Source organism: Perissodus microlepis, chromosome 13 (assembly GCF_051167445.1).
Source record: "Perissodus microlepis isolate ML-2025 ecotype Zambia chromosome 13, ASM5116744v1, whole genome shotgun sequence".
Classification (NCBI taxonomy): Eukaryota; Metazoa; Chordata; class Actinopteri; order Cichliformes; family Cichlidae; genus Perissodus; species Perissodus microlepis.
The window spans coordinates 32487561-32501801 of NC_140473.1; the positions used below are offsets into that span (position 1 = coordinate 32487561).

Sequence of the window (14241 nt, forward strand, 5' to 3'; positions counted from 1 at the left end):
TGATTAAAGGAGAAACACCCAGTGCATCATGGGAATCCCCGGCAGCCTACGTCTATTGCAGCATAACTAAGGGAGGATTCAGGGTCACCTGGTCCAGCCCTAACTATATGCTTTAGCAAAAAGGAAAGTTTTAAGCCTAATCTTGAAAGTAGAGATAGTGTCTGTCTCCTGAATCCAAACTGGACCTCGAGCGTTTCTTGTCTTTGTCTTCTTGTCTCAGTGTTGTCTCTTGGTTATTTCCTGTTTTAAGGTTCTTTTCCAAATCCCATTTCTTGGTGATACTGATGATAAATACTGTCAGCTGGGATTCATTCACAATCAGACTTTTGGAGTTTCTCTGGGGTAAATCTGTCTTTCTGTGTCACAGTGAATGAGTCTCGATGTCTCGATCCCGTCTCCTCTTTGTTCTCATCTTGCATTTCATCATCTGAGCCTCTTCGTTCAGCATCGATCACACTCTAAGATCAGCCTCTTGGCACTTAATGACATCACAGTGGAAGCTGGTATGTGTTCACTGCTCGCACGAGCAGGTATGACAAATATGTTCTCGAGACTCAAAAATATTTGACCGACTTATCAACTCTGATGAAGAGATTCATGAGATCGCTTTAATTTAAAGGCCTTTGAAGGACGGAGCGTAACAACAAGTGTGATCATTAACGGATGATAAGTAATTGCAGAGACATAACTGCGAGCTGTGATGTATCAGCCGAGGTGCCCGCACAGCAGGACGTGCCGAGCTCAGGGCTCAGGTATGCTCTGAATGTCAGGTGTGCTTATTGCTGTGGTGACACACCTGAAGTAAAAAATGTTCCGACTGATTGTTGTTTATCTTCAAATGAGCAGATGTTGTTATAGGATAAACTCTGAGGTTAAACACAGAGCTTAACGGTGCAAGCGACACAGCGTGCAGCACAGACAGCAGCATCTGCACAGGGACTGACGCTCAGCTCATACGTGTCACAGTCTGTGGTGTCAGACACAACACTGTGCGCACGCTTCAGCTCACGCTGCAATTTTGACTCTGACCGCTTGTTTCACATTTTAAACTGATTTTATGTATTTTTTGTCAAAATTAGCACAAAATCTGCTGACAGTGAAACATTTGGTGTGCAGTACACAACACTGCAGTCTCACTGTGTGTCTATTAATGACGAGGAGAAGGAATCTGATGCTTTGTCATGTCTAACATCTTTCATTCAAATACAGTGAAAGTGACTCGCCTATAAATACTCACATATACAGACTGTAGATACATTAAGCCTGTTTATTCCAGCGTCTTTGCACCATAAACATAAATATGCTGTCTTACACGATCAATGAAGCTGATTTGATTCTAGGATCAAGTTTAGTTTCAGATGTAATCAAATACATTTTTGGTTGTTAGTGTCTGAGCGGCACCGCGATAACGGAGAAATGCAGAACATGCTACACGTATGTGTAGGTTTCAGGAGGAGCAGGTGCTCGTGTCCCCGTTTAAAGCACAAAAGCTGCTGATATACGGCCCTGAAGGTTGTTTGTAACAAGGTTCCAAGCAGAGCTTCAACATGCAGAACCGGGAGTGAGACACAACATGCAGTTTATTCAAAACAACACTTAAACTGAAACCGGCTGGTTTACAGCTGATCCAAAGTTTAGGACCACACGTCCAAAAAACCTGTGAAACAAATCAAAGTTCAGTAACGAGTCGCTCCACTGTTATTGCTGATCGCGTCAAAAGTTCAGTGCGGCATGATTGCAAGTGTTTCCATGAGGTGAGTGGGAACAGACGGCTGCACGAAGGGCATCTACTGTCTGGAGCTGCTGTCCATTTTTGTAAATTTGCCATCCATCCCCAGGTTCTCAGCAGTGACGGTGCTGTGAGAGACCATGCTTATGCAGTTCAACAACCCGACCGCGTTCAAAAAGGGAACATTTGTTTGCCTTTGCCATCAGAACGTCCTGACAGTGTGACTACCTGACAGGAAATGACAGTGAATCCACATTTGTGCCCAGATTCGTCCTTTTAAAGGCATGTGGCCCGAAACTTTTGATCAGCTGTAAAACAGCCCGTTTCAGTTTGTGTTGTTTTCAATAAACTGCATGCTCAAATGTTTGAAGCGAGAACGTTACAGCGAGAATGTTAAAGCGAGAACGTTACAGGGAGAACGTTACAGGGAGAACGTTACAGGGAGAACGTTACAGGAAGAACGTTACAGCGAGAACGTTACAGCGAGAACGTTACAGCGAGAACGTTACAGCGAGAACGTTAAAGCGAGAACGTTACAGGGAGAACGTTACAGGGAGAACGTTACAGGAAGAACGTTACAGCGAGAACGTTACAGCGAGAACGTTAAAGCGAGAAAGTTACAGGGAGAACGTTACAGGGAGAACGTTACAGCGAGAACGTTAAAGCGAGAACGTTACAGCGAGAACGTTACAGCGAGAACATTACAGCGAGAACGTTACAGCGAGAACGTTACAGGGAGAACGTTACAGGAAAAACGTTACAGCGAGAACGTTAAAGCGAGAATGTTACAGCGAGAACGTTACAGGGAGAATGTTAAAGCGAGAACATTACAGCGAGAACGTTACAGGGAGAACGTTACAGGGAGAACGTTACAGCGAGAACGTTAAAGCGAGAACGTTACAGGAAGAACGTTACAGGGAGAACGTTACAGCGAGAACGTTACAGCGAGAACGTTAAAGTGAGAACATTACAGGGAGAACATTACAGGGAGAACATTACAGGGAGAACGTTACAGCGAGAACGTTAAAGTGAGAACATTACAGGGAGAACGTTACAGCGAGAACTTTAAAGCGAGAACGTTACAGGGAGAACGTTACAGGGAGGGCATTAACGAGTCTCTCACTGTGTCTGAAACAGGAACAGTTACTCCTGCTTTTATTTCCTCACACCTGAGAAAATCAGCCCTGGCTCACCTGCACCGAGGCCTCTGTCCTCACGCTGCACTAAGTTCACTTTGAACTCTTCCTGTCACATCTGTCTGTAACCTGCAGCTGTCCAGCCTCAGGAGGTCATGCTGCTGATAGATGAAGCTGAAGAGACACCTGTGCAGGTGTGCTCTTACTCATTTCTATCAATGTGTTTCATCTGCTCATCATACTCTGAACATACACAGACCCCCTTCCCCCAACACACACACACACAACACTTGTTCACCTCTATAAACGGGCTCATGTCCGCGTGCTGATAATCTGCTGATGTGGAACGAAGAGTTTGTGACTGCAGAGTCTGATTATCAGTTTGTTCTGCTGCAGACGTCAGCAGAAGGCGGGGGGGTTATCACATCTAATGGCGTCATGCATTCACACTGTCAGCTTAACACAGGGACCCTCAGCTGGAAGATGGCCCCGGCCTCTATATGCAGGTAAAGGAGACCTGTTACCTGCTCTGCCCTGTTCTTTTTTGTTATTATTATCTCTTTTATTGGGACAGCTGTTGAACATAACAGTAGTATGCCTTTTTACACTTTCTTTGCTGTCACATTTTAACTTATAATTGAAAAATAAAGAAGAAAGAAAAAGAAGAGAAAAGGAAAAAAAAAAAAAACTAGGGTTAGGAGGCAGCGGGGCAGGTAGGTTTACATAATACTCAGGGTTGTAACATCAGCTCTGCCCTGTTCTAAGCCGACATCTGTCCCAAAGGAGCCCTGGGAGTTTACCCAGAATGCACTTTGTTTGGTTTCCTACAGTGAGTGATCAGAAACGGATCAAACACTGATACATCATCACAGAACAGAACCGGACTCTGCTGAATCTGGGGTCAGAGGTCAGGGCTTAAAGGAGTGATCCAGCACTAAGGTGCTCAGACATTCACACCTGTAAAAGGCGGCAGCTGACCCCGATGTCCTTCCTCGGGCATTTGGGTCACGCTTAAAGCCAGCTGAACTTTTCATGGCAGTGAAGGATGAACACGTCACTGAAGTATGAATGAAACGCAGAGAGGTGAGTCCGGAGGCTCCGCCCCCTCCGCAGGGCTGTTTAATAGGGCCGCAGACAGGCGAGCGGACAGACTGCAGGCGGGCGGGCTCCGAGCCAGCTGTGTCCTCGTTACTGAAGTCTGAGAGAATCGGAGATGCTGCCGGTGAACGGGACGGACTTCCGGCTGTCCGAGTACAGCTTCGAGCGGCGCTTCGACGAGCGGGGAGCGATCGAGTGGATGCAGGCCAACTGGTGAGTCCCGCTTCAGCTTCTGACCGAAACCCCGAGACGGTCCCGGCTTCTTTCTCCGGGACCGGACGCGTCATCTGGAAAAACGGCAAAATTAAATTAAAGTTAAGTTAGTAAAGTTATTGTGTTTTTAAAGGTGCTCTTCGTTTTACTGGGACACTCGGGGTACAGCCTTGGTTTCGGGATACACCCAGGAATCCCCCCGATCCGGTTCACCAAAAGTGTCTCACCTGCCCGGTAGCGGCACGTACCGGGAGGACCAGCTCTGTGTCGGTAGAGAGCGTGATTTGTGTGCCGTAATAGCGGGATAGATGGGGCGGTGTGGGTTTTTCACGACACTCGGACTCATTCAGTTTAAAAGCCGCTTTAAGCGCAGACCGGGAGGAACCGCAGAAACAAACTGTTTTTGAACGGGGTTTGGTGGGGCGCACGCACGGATACTTTCTCCGGGTGCACGGATACTTTCTCCGGGTACACACCTGCCGAGAAACTTCCAGAGCCTTACGTAAGGACGTGTGGTCAGTGGAGCACGCAGGTGTACCGCAGGTGAGCCGCTTGGCCAGTGACGTCACGGTTGTATTTGCTTTCGTCCCGCCCTGCCGAGCCCTCCGCGAGCGACGCGCATGATGCGACGTGAAATATTTGACTTGCTCATAACTGTGATAGGAACACACCCGGTGATGTGCGCATGCGCCAGCTGCTGTATTTAAAAATGATGTAACCCTTCAGGCTCGTGAGGAAACTCTGCTGCCACCAAAACAAGTGATTTTTTTCCCCTTGAATCCAAAAACGTTTAAGCTCCGGACTAAACGAGTGTTTGCTCCTGCAGGAAGAGCTCGTTCGTGTTCTGCGCGCTGTACGTCGCCCTGGTCTTTGGAGGGCAGCACTACATGAAGACACGCCCCAAGCTCAACCTGCGCCGGCCGCTCATCCTCTGGTCACTGAGCCTCGCCATCTTCAGGTAGCACTCATCACACGTGCACACCCTCACGCACTCACACGCACACGCACTCCACGGACAGCGGGACTCGTTCCTTGCTCTGTGATTGGTCACCTTCACAGAGTTAACCACGCATAAGTGACACCTAAAACGAGACGTTCAGCAACGCTGTGATGGTCTGAAGCTCCTCCCACTACATCACCATAAAAGAGCTGTCAGTGTTGATCGTGGCGTGACTCAGTCCTCTCAGTGATGTCACTGATCACACCGTCAGGCTACAAATGAAGGAAACTCTCAAAGCAGTGAATCCCGGGTGGGCGGGGCATGCACGCGCTTGTACGGTGTTTTCAACAAAGGAGAAAATTCCTTCAGTCTCATAGAGACGCTGCAGACTGAAACACTGACAGTCTCCATGGTAACCACAGGCATGCTTTGCATTGCATTCTTGCTGAATCAACACTTGTGCACAGCCAGCATGCTGTCCCCGTGGTAAGCTGCCCCAGAGGTACCTGCGGCTCAGGTGTGTTTGTTTTCTCACCTGTGTGAGAACAATAGAGATGTGGGCGGAGTCATGGCGGCCGTCAGGAAACATGAAGCTGCTGTAAACACAAAGATGAAAATCAGCAGAATGAACCTTTAAAAGGAGCCTCACATCCTCACAGACACACAACAGTTTGCTATCCTGGGTTAGGGTTGACATAATGCTTCAGCTATAAGCTTACATAACCATGACCCAATTATGACCCTAAAACCACAGTTTGTGAAAAATGATTTTGGTCCCTACCAAGATGGTAAGAACCAAAACGCACACAGACACACAAACGCACACGCACTGAGGGCGTCTCCAGGGTAGTGCTGCTCTGAGTGGCCACGCCGTGTTTCTGCTCGTGTCCTTGTTTCTGTGCTCTGATGGATTTGTTTCCGGTTCTCTGCAGCATCATCGGGGCGATCCGGACCGGTCCCTACATGTTCCACATCCTGAGCTCCAGCGGCTTCAGACAGTCCATCTGTGACCGGAGCTTCTACAACGGCCCGGTCAGCAAGTTCTGGGCGTACGCCTTCGTCCTCAGCAAGGCTCCAGAGCTCGGTCAGTGCGTTAGCTTTTATAGCCTTGTAGCGGCGCCGAGATGAAACGTGTGACTAACGTGAGCTTTGTTTGCAGGCGACACGGCGTTCATCGTGCTGAGGAAGCAGAAGCTGCTCTTCCTGCACTGGTACCACCACATCACCGTGCTGCTCTACTCCTGGTACTCCTACAAAGACCTGGTGGCCGGCGGCGGCTGGTTCATGACCATGAACTACACCGTGCACGCGCTCATGTACAGCTACTACGCGGCCCGTGCCGCCGGGCTGCGCGTGCCCCGCCCCTTTGCCGTGCTGATCACCAGCGCTCAGATCGCTCAGATGGCGATGGGCGTGGCGGTGAGCGTGTTGGTGTACCGCTGGATGCAGCAGGGAGACTGCCCCTCCAGCCTGGACAACATCGTCTGGGCCGCCCTCATGTACTTCAGCTACCTGCTGCTCTTCTCCAACTTCTTCTACCAGACGTACCTGCGCCCCGACGCCAAGACCACCAAAACCCAGTAAAACCAGCAGAACCAGCCAGGAGGTTAAAAACTGAAGCTGCTAGAACATGACCTTTACTTTTTTTACCAGTTTTTACTGGACAGGATGGAAAAACCTGTGAATGACACTGTGAGGGGGCGGGGCCAACACACAGCTACACATAACCTTCATAGTTTATCTGCCCTTTGATGCTTTCCATGTTTCAGTGATGATGAGGGCTGGTTTCAGCCTCCTCTTCAGTCATCAGGCTGGAATGTCCCCCGAGCACTGATCCAGTCTCTCCCAGCATTCCTCCTCCCACTGGTTCCACTGGTTCCACCTGCTCACCACACCTGCCCTCGCTCACCCGGGTGGAGCACAAACGGTTTCTTTCACTCACTGCACGTTTGAAGCTTCATGAATCCTCACAGAGTTCCTGGTTTGCGACACACAAGCTTGGAGAGGAGGATGCTGGGAGATTTTCAGGGTCAGATGAAGAGGAGCATCAAACTGGCGAGCTGCAGATCCAGAAAACCAGGTTTTCTGCTTTCACGTGACACACGCGGCGTTTAAAGACATCCTGGTGTCTTCCTCTGTTTGCTGATGTAAGAGCAGTAATTTGCTCTGATTGGTCCATCTCGGTGACACTGGGCAGCGCTGGGCTCTCTGTAACGGAGGGAAACGGCAGGAGGTCCTTAACCTCACCTCCCTTTAAACTCAAGTTCTGACCTCACTTCCTGTGGCGTTTACATACGTGAACACGTGATCAGGAGGTTTTTCCATCCTTTCTCATTTCACTTTTCCTTCGTCCGCTGACAAACAGAAGAACCCCTCCTCCATTTTTAAAATCTATTTATTGATCATTTTGTTTACCTGATGTATGAAGGCACCTGATTGGCTGCTGGAGACGTCTGACACTTCCTGTGACGTTTACCTGTTTGAGCGTCGGGATGAACGTTGATGACGGTTTACAGAGACGTCTTCCTGTGTGTCTGCAGGCGCTGTGCAGCTTTTTATAGAATTCTGTTCTTTGTCATTTTCTATATATTTTTTTTTTCTTGACTAAAACATTTATTTATTGTACTGATGAAAACGAATAAAGACGCGCTTTTTATGTTTGTACATCATGTTCTCACCTGGACGACCTTTGACCTGCTCTGTGCTGAAAATCAGCTGATTTCTGAGATTTGATTCACAGGAAAATATGTTTTGGTCCCAAAAAAAAAAAAGTTTTCCCAAAGTACTGTACAAAAACAAAAAATGGATAAATGGTAAAACTGCTCACATAAAATAAAACAAAGAATAAAAAGAGCACCTCTACTCGCAGCGCTCCAAACGCGGTGGGGAAAAGATGTTTTCAAAAGAGACTTAAAAGCAGGAAGTGTGTCTAATATTTAAAGTTTGGGCGCCTCAACTGAAAAAGCTTTTCCCCCATAAAGTCCAACCTGGTTTCTGGAACAACCAAAAGCAGCTGGTCGGCTGATCTAAGGGCCTGCGAGGGAACACGGGGCTGGAGTACATCAGAAAGGGATGGAGGCATTTATAAGCCAACGTTAGGCCTTTGAAATTAATTCTGCAATAAACAGGAAGTTGATGAAGGAGGACAGGATAGCTGAGCTATGTTCAAGCCTGTGTACCAGTTAAGAGACGGGCAGCAGCATTTTGAACAAGCTGCAGACGAGAGAGGGGCGCTTAGCTGTAAAGTGCGTTACAATAGTCAAGCCGAGTTTCTCCAAGCTGTGCCCCGACAAAACTGCCTTAACTGCAACACAGAAGTGATCTGTTTGTTAAATTTAAGCTCCGAGTGATGTGTCCCAGATTTGGGACGCGCTGTTTGATGAGTGACCCAAGCCAACCATAATTAATAAGCGGGCTGCGTGAGGTATTATTAGGCCTGAATATAATTACCTCTGTTTTGCTTTCATGGAAGCTCAAACAGGTCCTTCCTGCTGGGAGGAATACTGCTGTCTATAATAGCTGAAGCTCCAATCGAGGGAAAACCCTCTTTAGAGAGCCGTGCAGGGACAAGCAGCTCTCTGATGGACACCCTGCTGCTTTACAAGGAAACCAGGCAGCACTGTGTGGTAAACACTGCCCCCTATTGGTGAGGAACACACTTCAATTTTCACTCTGCTCACAAACTAGGAACCAAAGTGTTTCCTACTGTTGGACCACATATTCTGAACATAATCACTGCCATCCTCTTGTAAGGTCAAGTACTGCAGTTATCCATCCCCAACTTAAGAAACCAGGCTCAGACACTTCAATTATGACTTCAGACCCATCTCTGAGCTTCCTTTTCTGAGTAAGATCCTGGAAAAGATTGTTCACACCCATCTGGACTAAATGATATTCACATTTCAGAAGCACTTCAGTCCGGCTTTAAGCCGTTTCACAGCACAGAGACAGCTCTCATAAAGGTCATGAACAACATTATGGTAGCAACGGACTGTGGTAAACACGCAGTGCTTGTTCTATTGGATATGACTGCTGCATTCGACACGGTGGATCACGACCTGCTGATCTCTCGATTACAGCATTGTGTAGGAATTTCCTGCCTGGCACTTTCGTGGATAAAATCACATCTCTCAGGAGCTTTTGTGTTAAGTTGGGTTTGGCCTCATCCTCTCTGGTCCCTCTTCCATGGGGGGTACTGCAGGGATCTATTCTTGGGCCATTATTGTTTTCATTGTAGGGAGGGAGGGAGAGGGATATCGCTGCAGACGGTGAAGGCGCTGCGTGGAAAACAAATCCTTTTTTTTTGTCCTGCCGCGTTTTGCATGCAGGTGGGCCCGAGTGAAGACGGCACTGAAGCTTTGCTCTCTTTTCCTAGAGTGTCTTCCCCATTTGGGGTTATGTGTGAGTTGCCGTCCCTTTTTAATGTGTGTGCTGTGTCGATTTGTTATTAAACGCTTCCCCAGTTACCCTGTCTCACGGGCAATCATACAGTTTTATCGTTTTTAATAAAGTAAAGTTTTTAATAGTTTTTAGGTGCAGCTGTTATACTGTTACTTTTATTTTGTATTAAAAATTAAACCCTTTGTGCGCCTACGGCTCTGTCCTATTGTAAACAGGTACCTACCACGGGTCACAAGAGTATCGTTTCTAATTTTGATTGAAGCTGTCAGAAAACGGAGCCTCGAGCAGCCAGGATATTAGTTTACAGAGGCTGTACCACGTCCAGCAGAGACTGGACAGCATAGATGGAAAACAAACATGCCAGCAGTTTATCTCAGTTAGCGAGAGGAGCAGGCATGTGTTTGGCTGCTTCACATAGTGGACATTGAGTTGTTGTGTCCATGTCTGTTGCTGTAACAGTAGTTCATGTTCAGAATAATAGATCTCAGCTCACTGATCTGATCGGAGCAATAGTGCCTGAGATGTTGCATAATTTTGCTGAGAGATCTTTTACTTTGTGGTAATCTGAGACGAGTAGTTTATGGACAAAACCCAGCAGGTCATTCAGTGTTGCCTTAGTGCTGATGTGTCAGAGATGTTGGTGCAGTATAAGTACTTAAAGTCTTTTATTGTCATGACTCCATTTTTATTGTTGTATGATACCTGATTTATATGGATTATGGCTGAAGTAAACTGAGTCAGTCATTTGTTTAATAGTAATTGAACGTTATATAATTCATCTCCAGTTTCTCTAACACGGGTCGCTGACGAAGGTGCGGCGCTTCTGAGTGATCATCGCCATCCTGAGCAGGAAACAGAAGGTTTTGTTAATCTTGAGTTTAGTTTATTGAGTTGAACTCTTATTGGTCTGCCTGTTGAAGTTATTTGGCTGTGTTGAATAGATTTTCATATTTTGGGGTCAATAAAATCCCTTTTTTTGAATGAAACACCTGTGTCCTTTCTGCCGTACTGCCTGGTCCCTGACATTACCACAGTTAAGGCTCCGCCTTAGAGATGGAGTCAGGACTTCACAGCGCCTCCCTGAGGGAGACAGCCTGCCGGGTTCAGCTCGCTGTTGGAGCTGGAGGAACAGCCCAGGTCTGAGAACGGGAACCTGGACGTTTATGCTTGGATCCAGTATCCAAAAATGGATTTTGAACCTCGTCTTTGGCCCTTTGGCCTCACTGCCAGATTTACACAGCAGATGGCTGCCCCTCGGTGGGACAGTATTGTAGGGTCTTTAATTTACAAACACCTGGGACTGTAAACAAAAAAAACACTGAAAACATGGTTTTGTTTTCTCAACCATAAATAATCCAGAAATAAGAAGAAACAGACTGTGGTCACTTTAAAAGCAGTGTGTTCACAGCTTTTAAAGAACAACATGTGGAAGCTGTACTTCAGCAAAGTCCAAGTGCATTAAAGCTGTGCTGCAGTTACAGGATCAGATGATAAAATGTGTCACACAGAATCGTCTTGGATAAGCACCGAATCATCATCCTCTCCAAACCAGTGATTTATTCCATGTACTGAACTAAAAACGAGCATCAACAATATTTAACCCGTCCAAGGAGAAAAAAAAAGAGTTAAAATGCTTCCAAATGAATGTTCAGGTTTTCAGGTGCAAACAAACCCGTTTCCTCCTGACGCTCACCTGCTGTCAGATATCTGCGCTCTCACCCAAAGATAAGAAGCGACAAGAACACGAGGATGAATTTAAGAACTTGGTCCTGAACAGCAGCCTCCCCTCTGTGGGAGGAGCTTAAAGAGGCTGTGTGCGGCTCATCGCAGCTGTTTCCAGAAAGCGTCAGAGCTCTGAGAACAGTAACGATGATGAAGCTGTGAGTCCTCCGTGTTCAACCCTCACAGCCCGACACACAAACGCTGGACTCCGTAGTTCACAGCGTCCGTGCAGATTCCTCATTTTCTTACATCCTCAAACAACTTTTAATATTAGACAAAGTTCTTAAATGATGAGTTCATGGACTAAGAGAAAAACGCTCCTCAAACTTACCTGTCCTGTGTTAAAAAGGAACCGCCCTCTTCTGAAACCATTTCTAAGAGGGGTGGAGTTAAGGAGGCGGCGGGGAAAGCACCAGCAGGTCAGCGTCTCTCAGGCTGATCTGTGTCACTGTACATGCATGATGTCACAGGATGATGTCACATGTACTCGTGCCTGAACACAAGCACATCTACAAATCCAGCAGCAGGTGGCGCTGTACCCTGTCATACGGAGGCTTCGATGTTTTTATGGTGGACTCAGAAAGAAGACAGCAAGCCGTGGAGACAAAGCTTTTATTCATGTAAACGTTCTTCAGTGAAACAAACTCATAAAACAGGTAAACAGACACCTGGCAGAGCGCTGTGACATCACAGCGCTCCTGCAGGAAGTCCACCTCAAACACCTAACAGCAGCAGAGCCATCAGAAGCCTCCGAAACAGGAAGTGAGCAAACGCAGGTGTGGTTTTTGTGAAGAGGCGGCACCTCAGAGGAAGGCGTCACACCACTCCTTCAGGCACTGAGCGCAGGAGCTGGCCTGGCGAGAGTTGGCGCCAATGGAGTCTTTGAGCCAATCGGTGAACATCTCCGTGTCTTTCCTCAAGAGCAGGAACTGACCGAGAACCACATATGCCTGAAAACACACACGCACGCACAGCAGTGAGTCAGTCCAGTTACAGTCTCTGTGGATAATTTCCTCCGTGATAACTGCACAGAGGGAGCATGTCTTTATAAGTCAGCTATTTGGATTCTATTCAGGCTTTCAGTTTGCACCATCAGGGGCGTGGCCTGTCTGCCTAAAAGGTGGAGGGTGACACAGGCAGTTGTAGCTGCTAGCTGTCTGCTAGCTTCACCTGAACTGAGCCTGTGGACCGTGTTTGTGCTCTCAGTTAGCAGCTAATGCTAGAACCCACAGGAGCATCACACAGGCTCTGATACCTGCTGATCAGTGCTCAGTAACATCCAATCAAAATCCTTGAATTTCACCGTGTACCAAACCTGGAGCTCCGCCTTCTTGGACGCTCTGTTAGTACCTCACAGCAGCCATATTATTGGTCATGTGAGGTCATTAAAATGCTCCAACAGAACTACAATCTGACTACACAGCACACAGTTTGAAAAGTCAGAGGCTTTGAATGAGTTCATCTCAGCAGACCTTCAGATTTCAGCAGCAGTGAAGCTGACGTGTGTGTGTGTGTGTGTGTGTGCGTGTGTGTTTACCTTGTCGAAGCCATTCTCCTCCAGCTTCTTCCCCAGAGTCTCTCCGATGCCTGACAGAGCCATCACAGGTTTGTCCGCCATCGGCTCTCCAACAAAGTCCCGGTGCTTCTGAGACGTGGTCGACATCCTGACTGCAGGAAGCCCCACACACACACACACACACACACACACACACACACACACACACACACACACAATAAACCCTCTCCTACTCGTCTGGAGCGAGCTGGGATCATATTGGTGTCAAAATTAACTCTAAAAACGTTTTTGTGGGAAAGTTAAAGTTTGGAAACCTTCACGAGGTGGAGGATCACCTACAGAAGAGTGTGGCTGATCTGAGATCTGCAGGAGACCTTTGACCTCAGTGGCCTTCTCCTCTCAGCAGGAAGCCAGTGTTGCCAACTTAGCGACTTTGTCGCTATATTTACTGAGTTTTCAGACCCCTTAGCGACAAATCTGGTGACTTTTTCTGGTGTTTTTGGAGACTTATTTATGACGACTTTTTGACGTGAAAGCACGTATCGCTCTTACTCTCAACAAGCAGCGGTGCTGCCGTGGGCACCTCGCCCGTGCCAAAGCGCTCACAGCTGCCCGCTGCTATCAGGGCAGGAGACGTTCACACCTGTGCGCCCAAACTGCAAATGAACCGCGCATGAGCGAAGCCGCTGCTCCGCACTGACTGTAACGCAGTCAGTTCTTCTTTTACTGTGATGCTGTTTTGTGGATCACGAGGTTTAAAACCACACACACACACACACACACACACACACACACACACACAGTAACTCCACCAGAGCGCCTATTTCGGGTCACTTTTGCGGGGTTGGAATTGTGACATTACAAAAAACAATAATTGCTAAAAGAAATTTAATTTGTAGTTCTAAACAAACGAAATGCATTTAGGACGTTTTTTATTCACTTTATGTCTCTTCCACGATGTTATTTCTCTCTCCAACAACGTTACAATTACATTAGCATGACCAGTTATGCAAATTAGGCGATGACGTCATTTAGCGACTTTTAGGCTGAGTTTTCAACCCTGCAGGAAGCTGAGGGCTGCAGGGGGCGGGGTCAGCGCTCCTTGTGCTGTTTGTGGCTTCAGACCCAGTTTAAGTTTTGAACTGTGCGTCTGTGCGCGTGTGTTTGTGTGCCTCCGCGTGTGCCTGCTGCTGGACTCCCATTAAAACCAGTGGAACCAGCTGCAGGTGGAAGCTTTACCTGTCACAGGAGGACTCGATCCCGCTGATGTGGACCTGGGCCGGTCTCACGCGCTGGACACTAAGGAGACACACCGCGTACCTGTGAGCACGAGGAGCTCACCTGAGCACAGCGGCGGCTCAAACAGGAAGCGTTTTATTGTGGAAACCCGGATGCACGCTGAGTTCCCTGACGCTCGTGGTGTGACGTCACGACACAGAGACTCAAAGATGGCGTGAGTTGAAGAGGAGTCACTCCTGGGTGAAAA

At 47.7% G+C, this 14241-nt stretch overlaps 2 protein-coding genes across 3 annotated transcripts; one reads left to right on the forward strand and one right to left on the reverse strand.

Moving 5' to 3' along the window:
• Nucleotides 1–3975: 3975 nt before the first annotated feature.
• Nucleotides 3976–7780, forward strand: LOC146375459 (very long chain fatty acid elongase 6-like). Of its 2 annotated transcripts, none has more exons than XM_084949159.1 (4): nucleotides 3976–4176; nucleotides 5003–5134; nucleotides 6049–6200; nucleotides 6276–7780. In XM_084949159.1, exons 1-4 carry the CDS (start codon nucleotides 4079–4081, stop codon nucleotides 6698–6700), a joined length of 807 nt encoding a protein of 268 aa, XP_084805285.1. In that variant the 5' UTR covers nucleotides 3976–4078; the 3' UTR covers nucleotides 6701–7780. The 2 variants fall into 2 exon arrangements, with proteins under 2 accessions (XP_084805285.1, XP_084805286.1); XM_084949160.1 differs by lacking the exon at nucleotides 3976–4176 and adding an exon at nucleotides 4183–4719.
• Nucleotides 7781–11837: 4057 nt separating this feature from the next.
• On the reverse strand, nucleotides 11838–14137 carry LOC146375460 (barrier-to-autointegration factor-like protein). The gene is made up of 3 exons (XM_084947696.1): nucleotides 13995–14137; nucleotides 12777–12907; nucleotides 11838–12189 (listed from the first exon to the last, which is right to left on the reverse strand). Exons 2-3 carry the CDS (start codon nucleotides 12900–12902, stop codon nucleotides 12043–12045), a joined length of 273 nt encoding a protein of 90 aa, XP_084803822.1. The 5' UTR covers nucleotides 12903–12907; nucleotides 13995–14137; the 3' UTR covers nucleotides 11838–12042.
• Between the last annotated feature and the right edge of the window lie 104 nt (nucleotides 14138–14241).

Bases quoted from the DNA above. Each gene is read 5' to 3' on its own strand.
- LOC146375459 (XM_084949159.1), top strand. From the start codon at position 4,079: ATGCTGCCGGTGAACGGGACGGACTTCCGGCTGTCCGAGTACAGCTTC. The intron at 5,135-6,048 runs GTAGCACTCATC...GGTTCTCTGCAG, and splicing joins CTGAGCCTCGCCATCTTCAG to CATCATCGGGGCGATCCGGA. The intron at 6,201-6,275 runs GTCAGTGCGTTA...CTTTGTTTGCAG, and splicing joins CAGCAAGGCTCCAGAGCTCG to GCGACACGGCGTTCATCGTG.
- LOC146375460 (XM_084947696.1), bottom strand. From the start codon at position 12,902: ATGTCGACCACGTCTCAGAAGCACCGGGACTTTGTTGGAGAGCCGATG. The intron at 12,190-12,776 runs GTAAACACACAC...GTGTGTTTTCAG, and splicing joins AGGAGAATGGCTTCGACAAG to GCATATGTGGTTCTCGGTCA.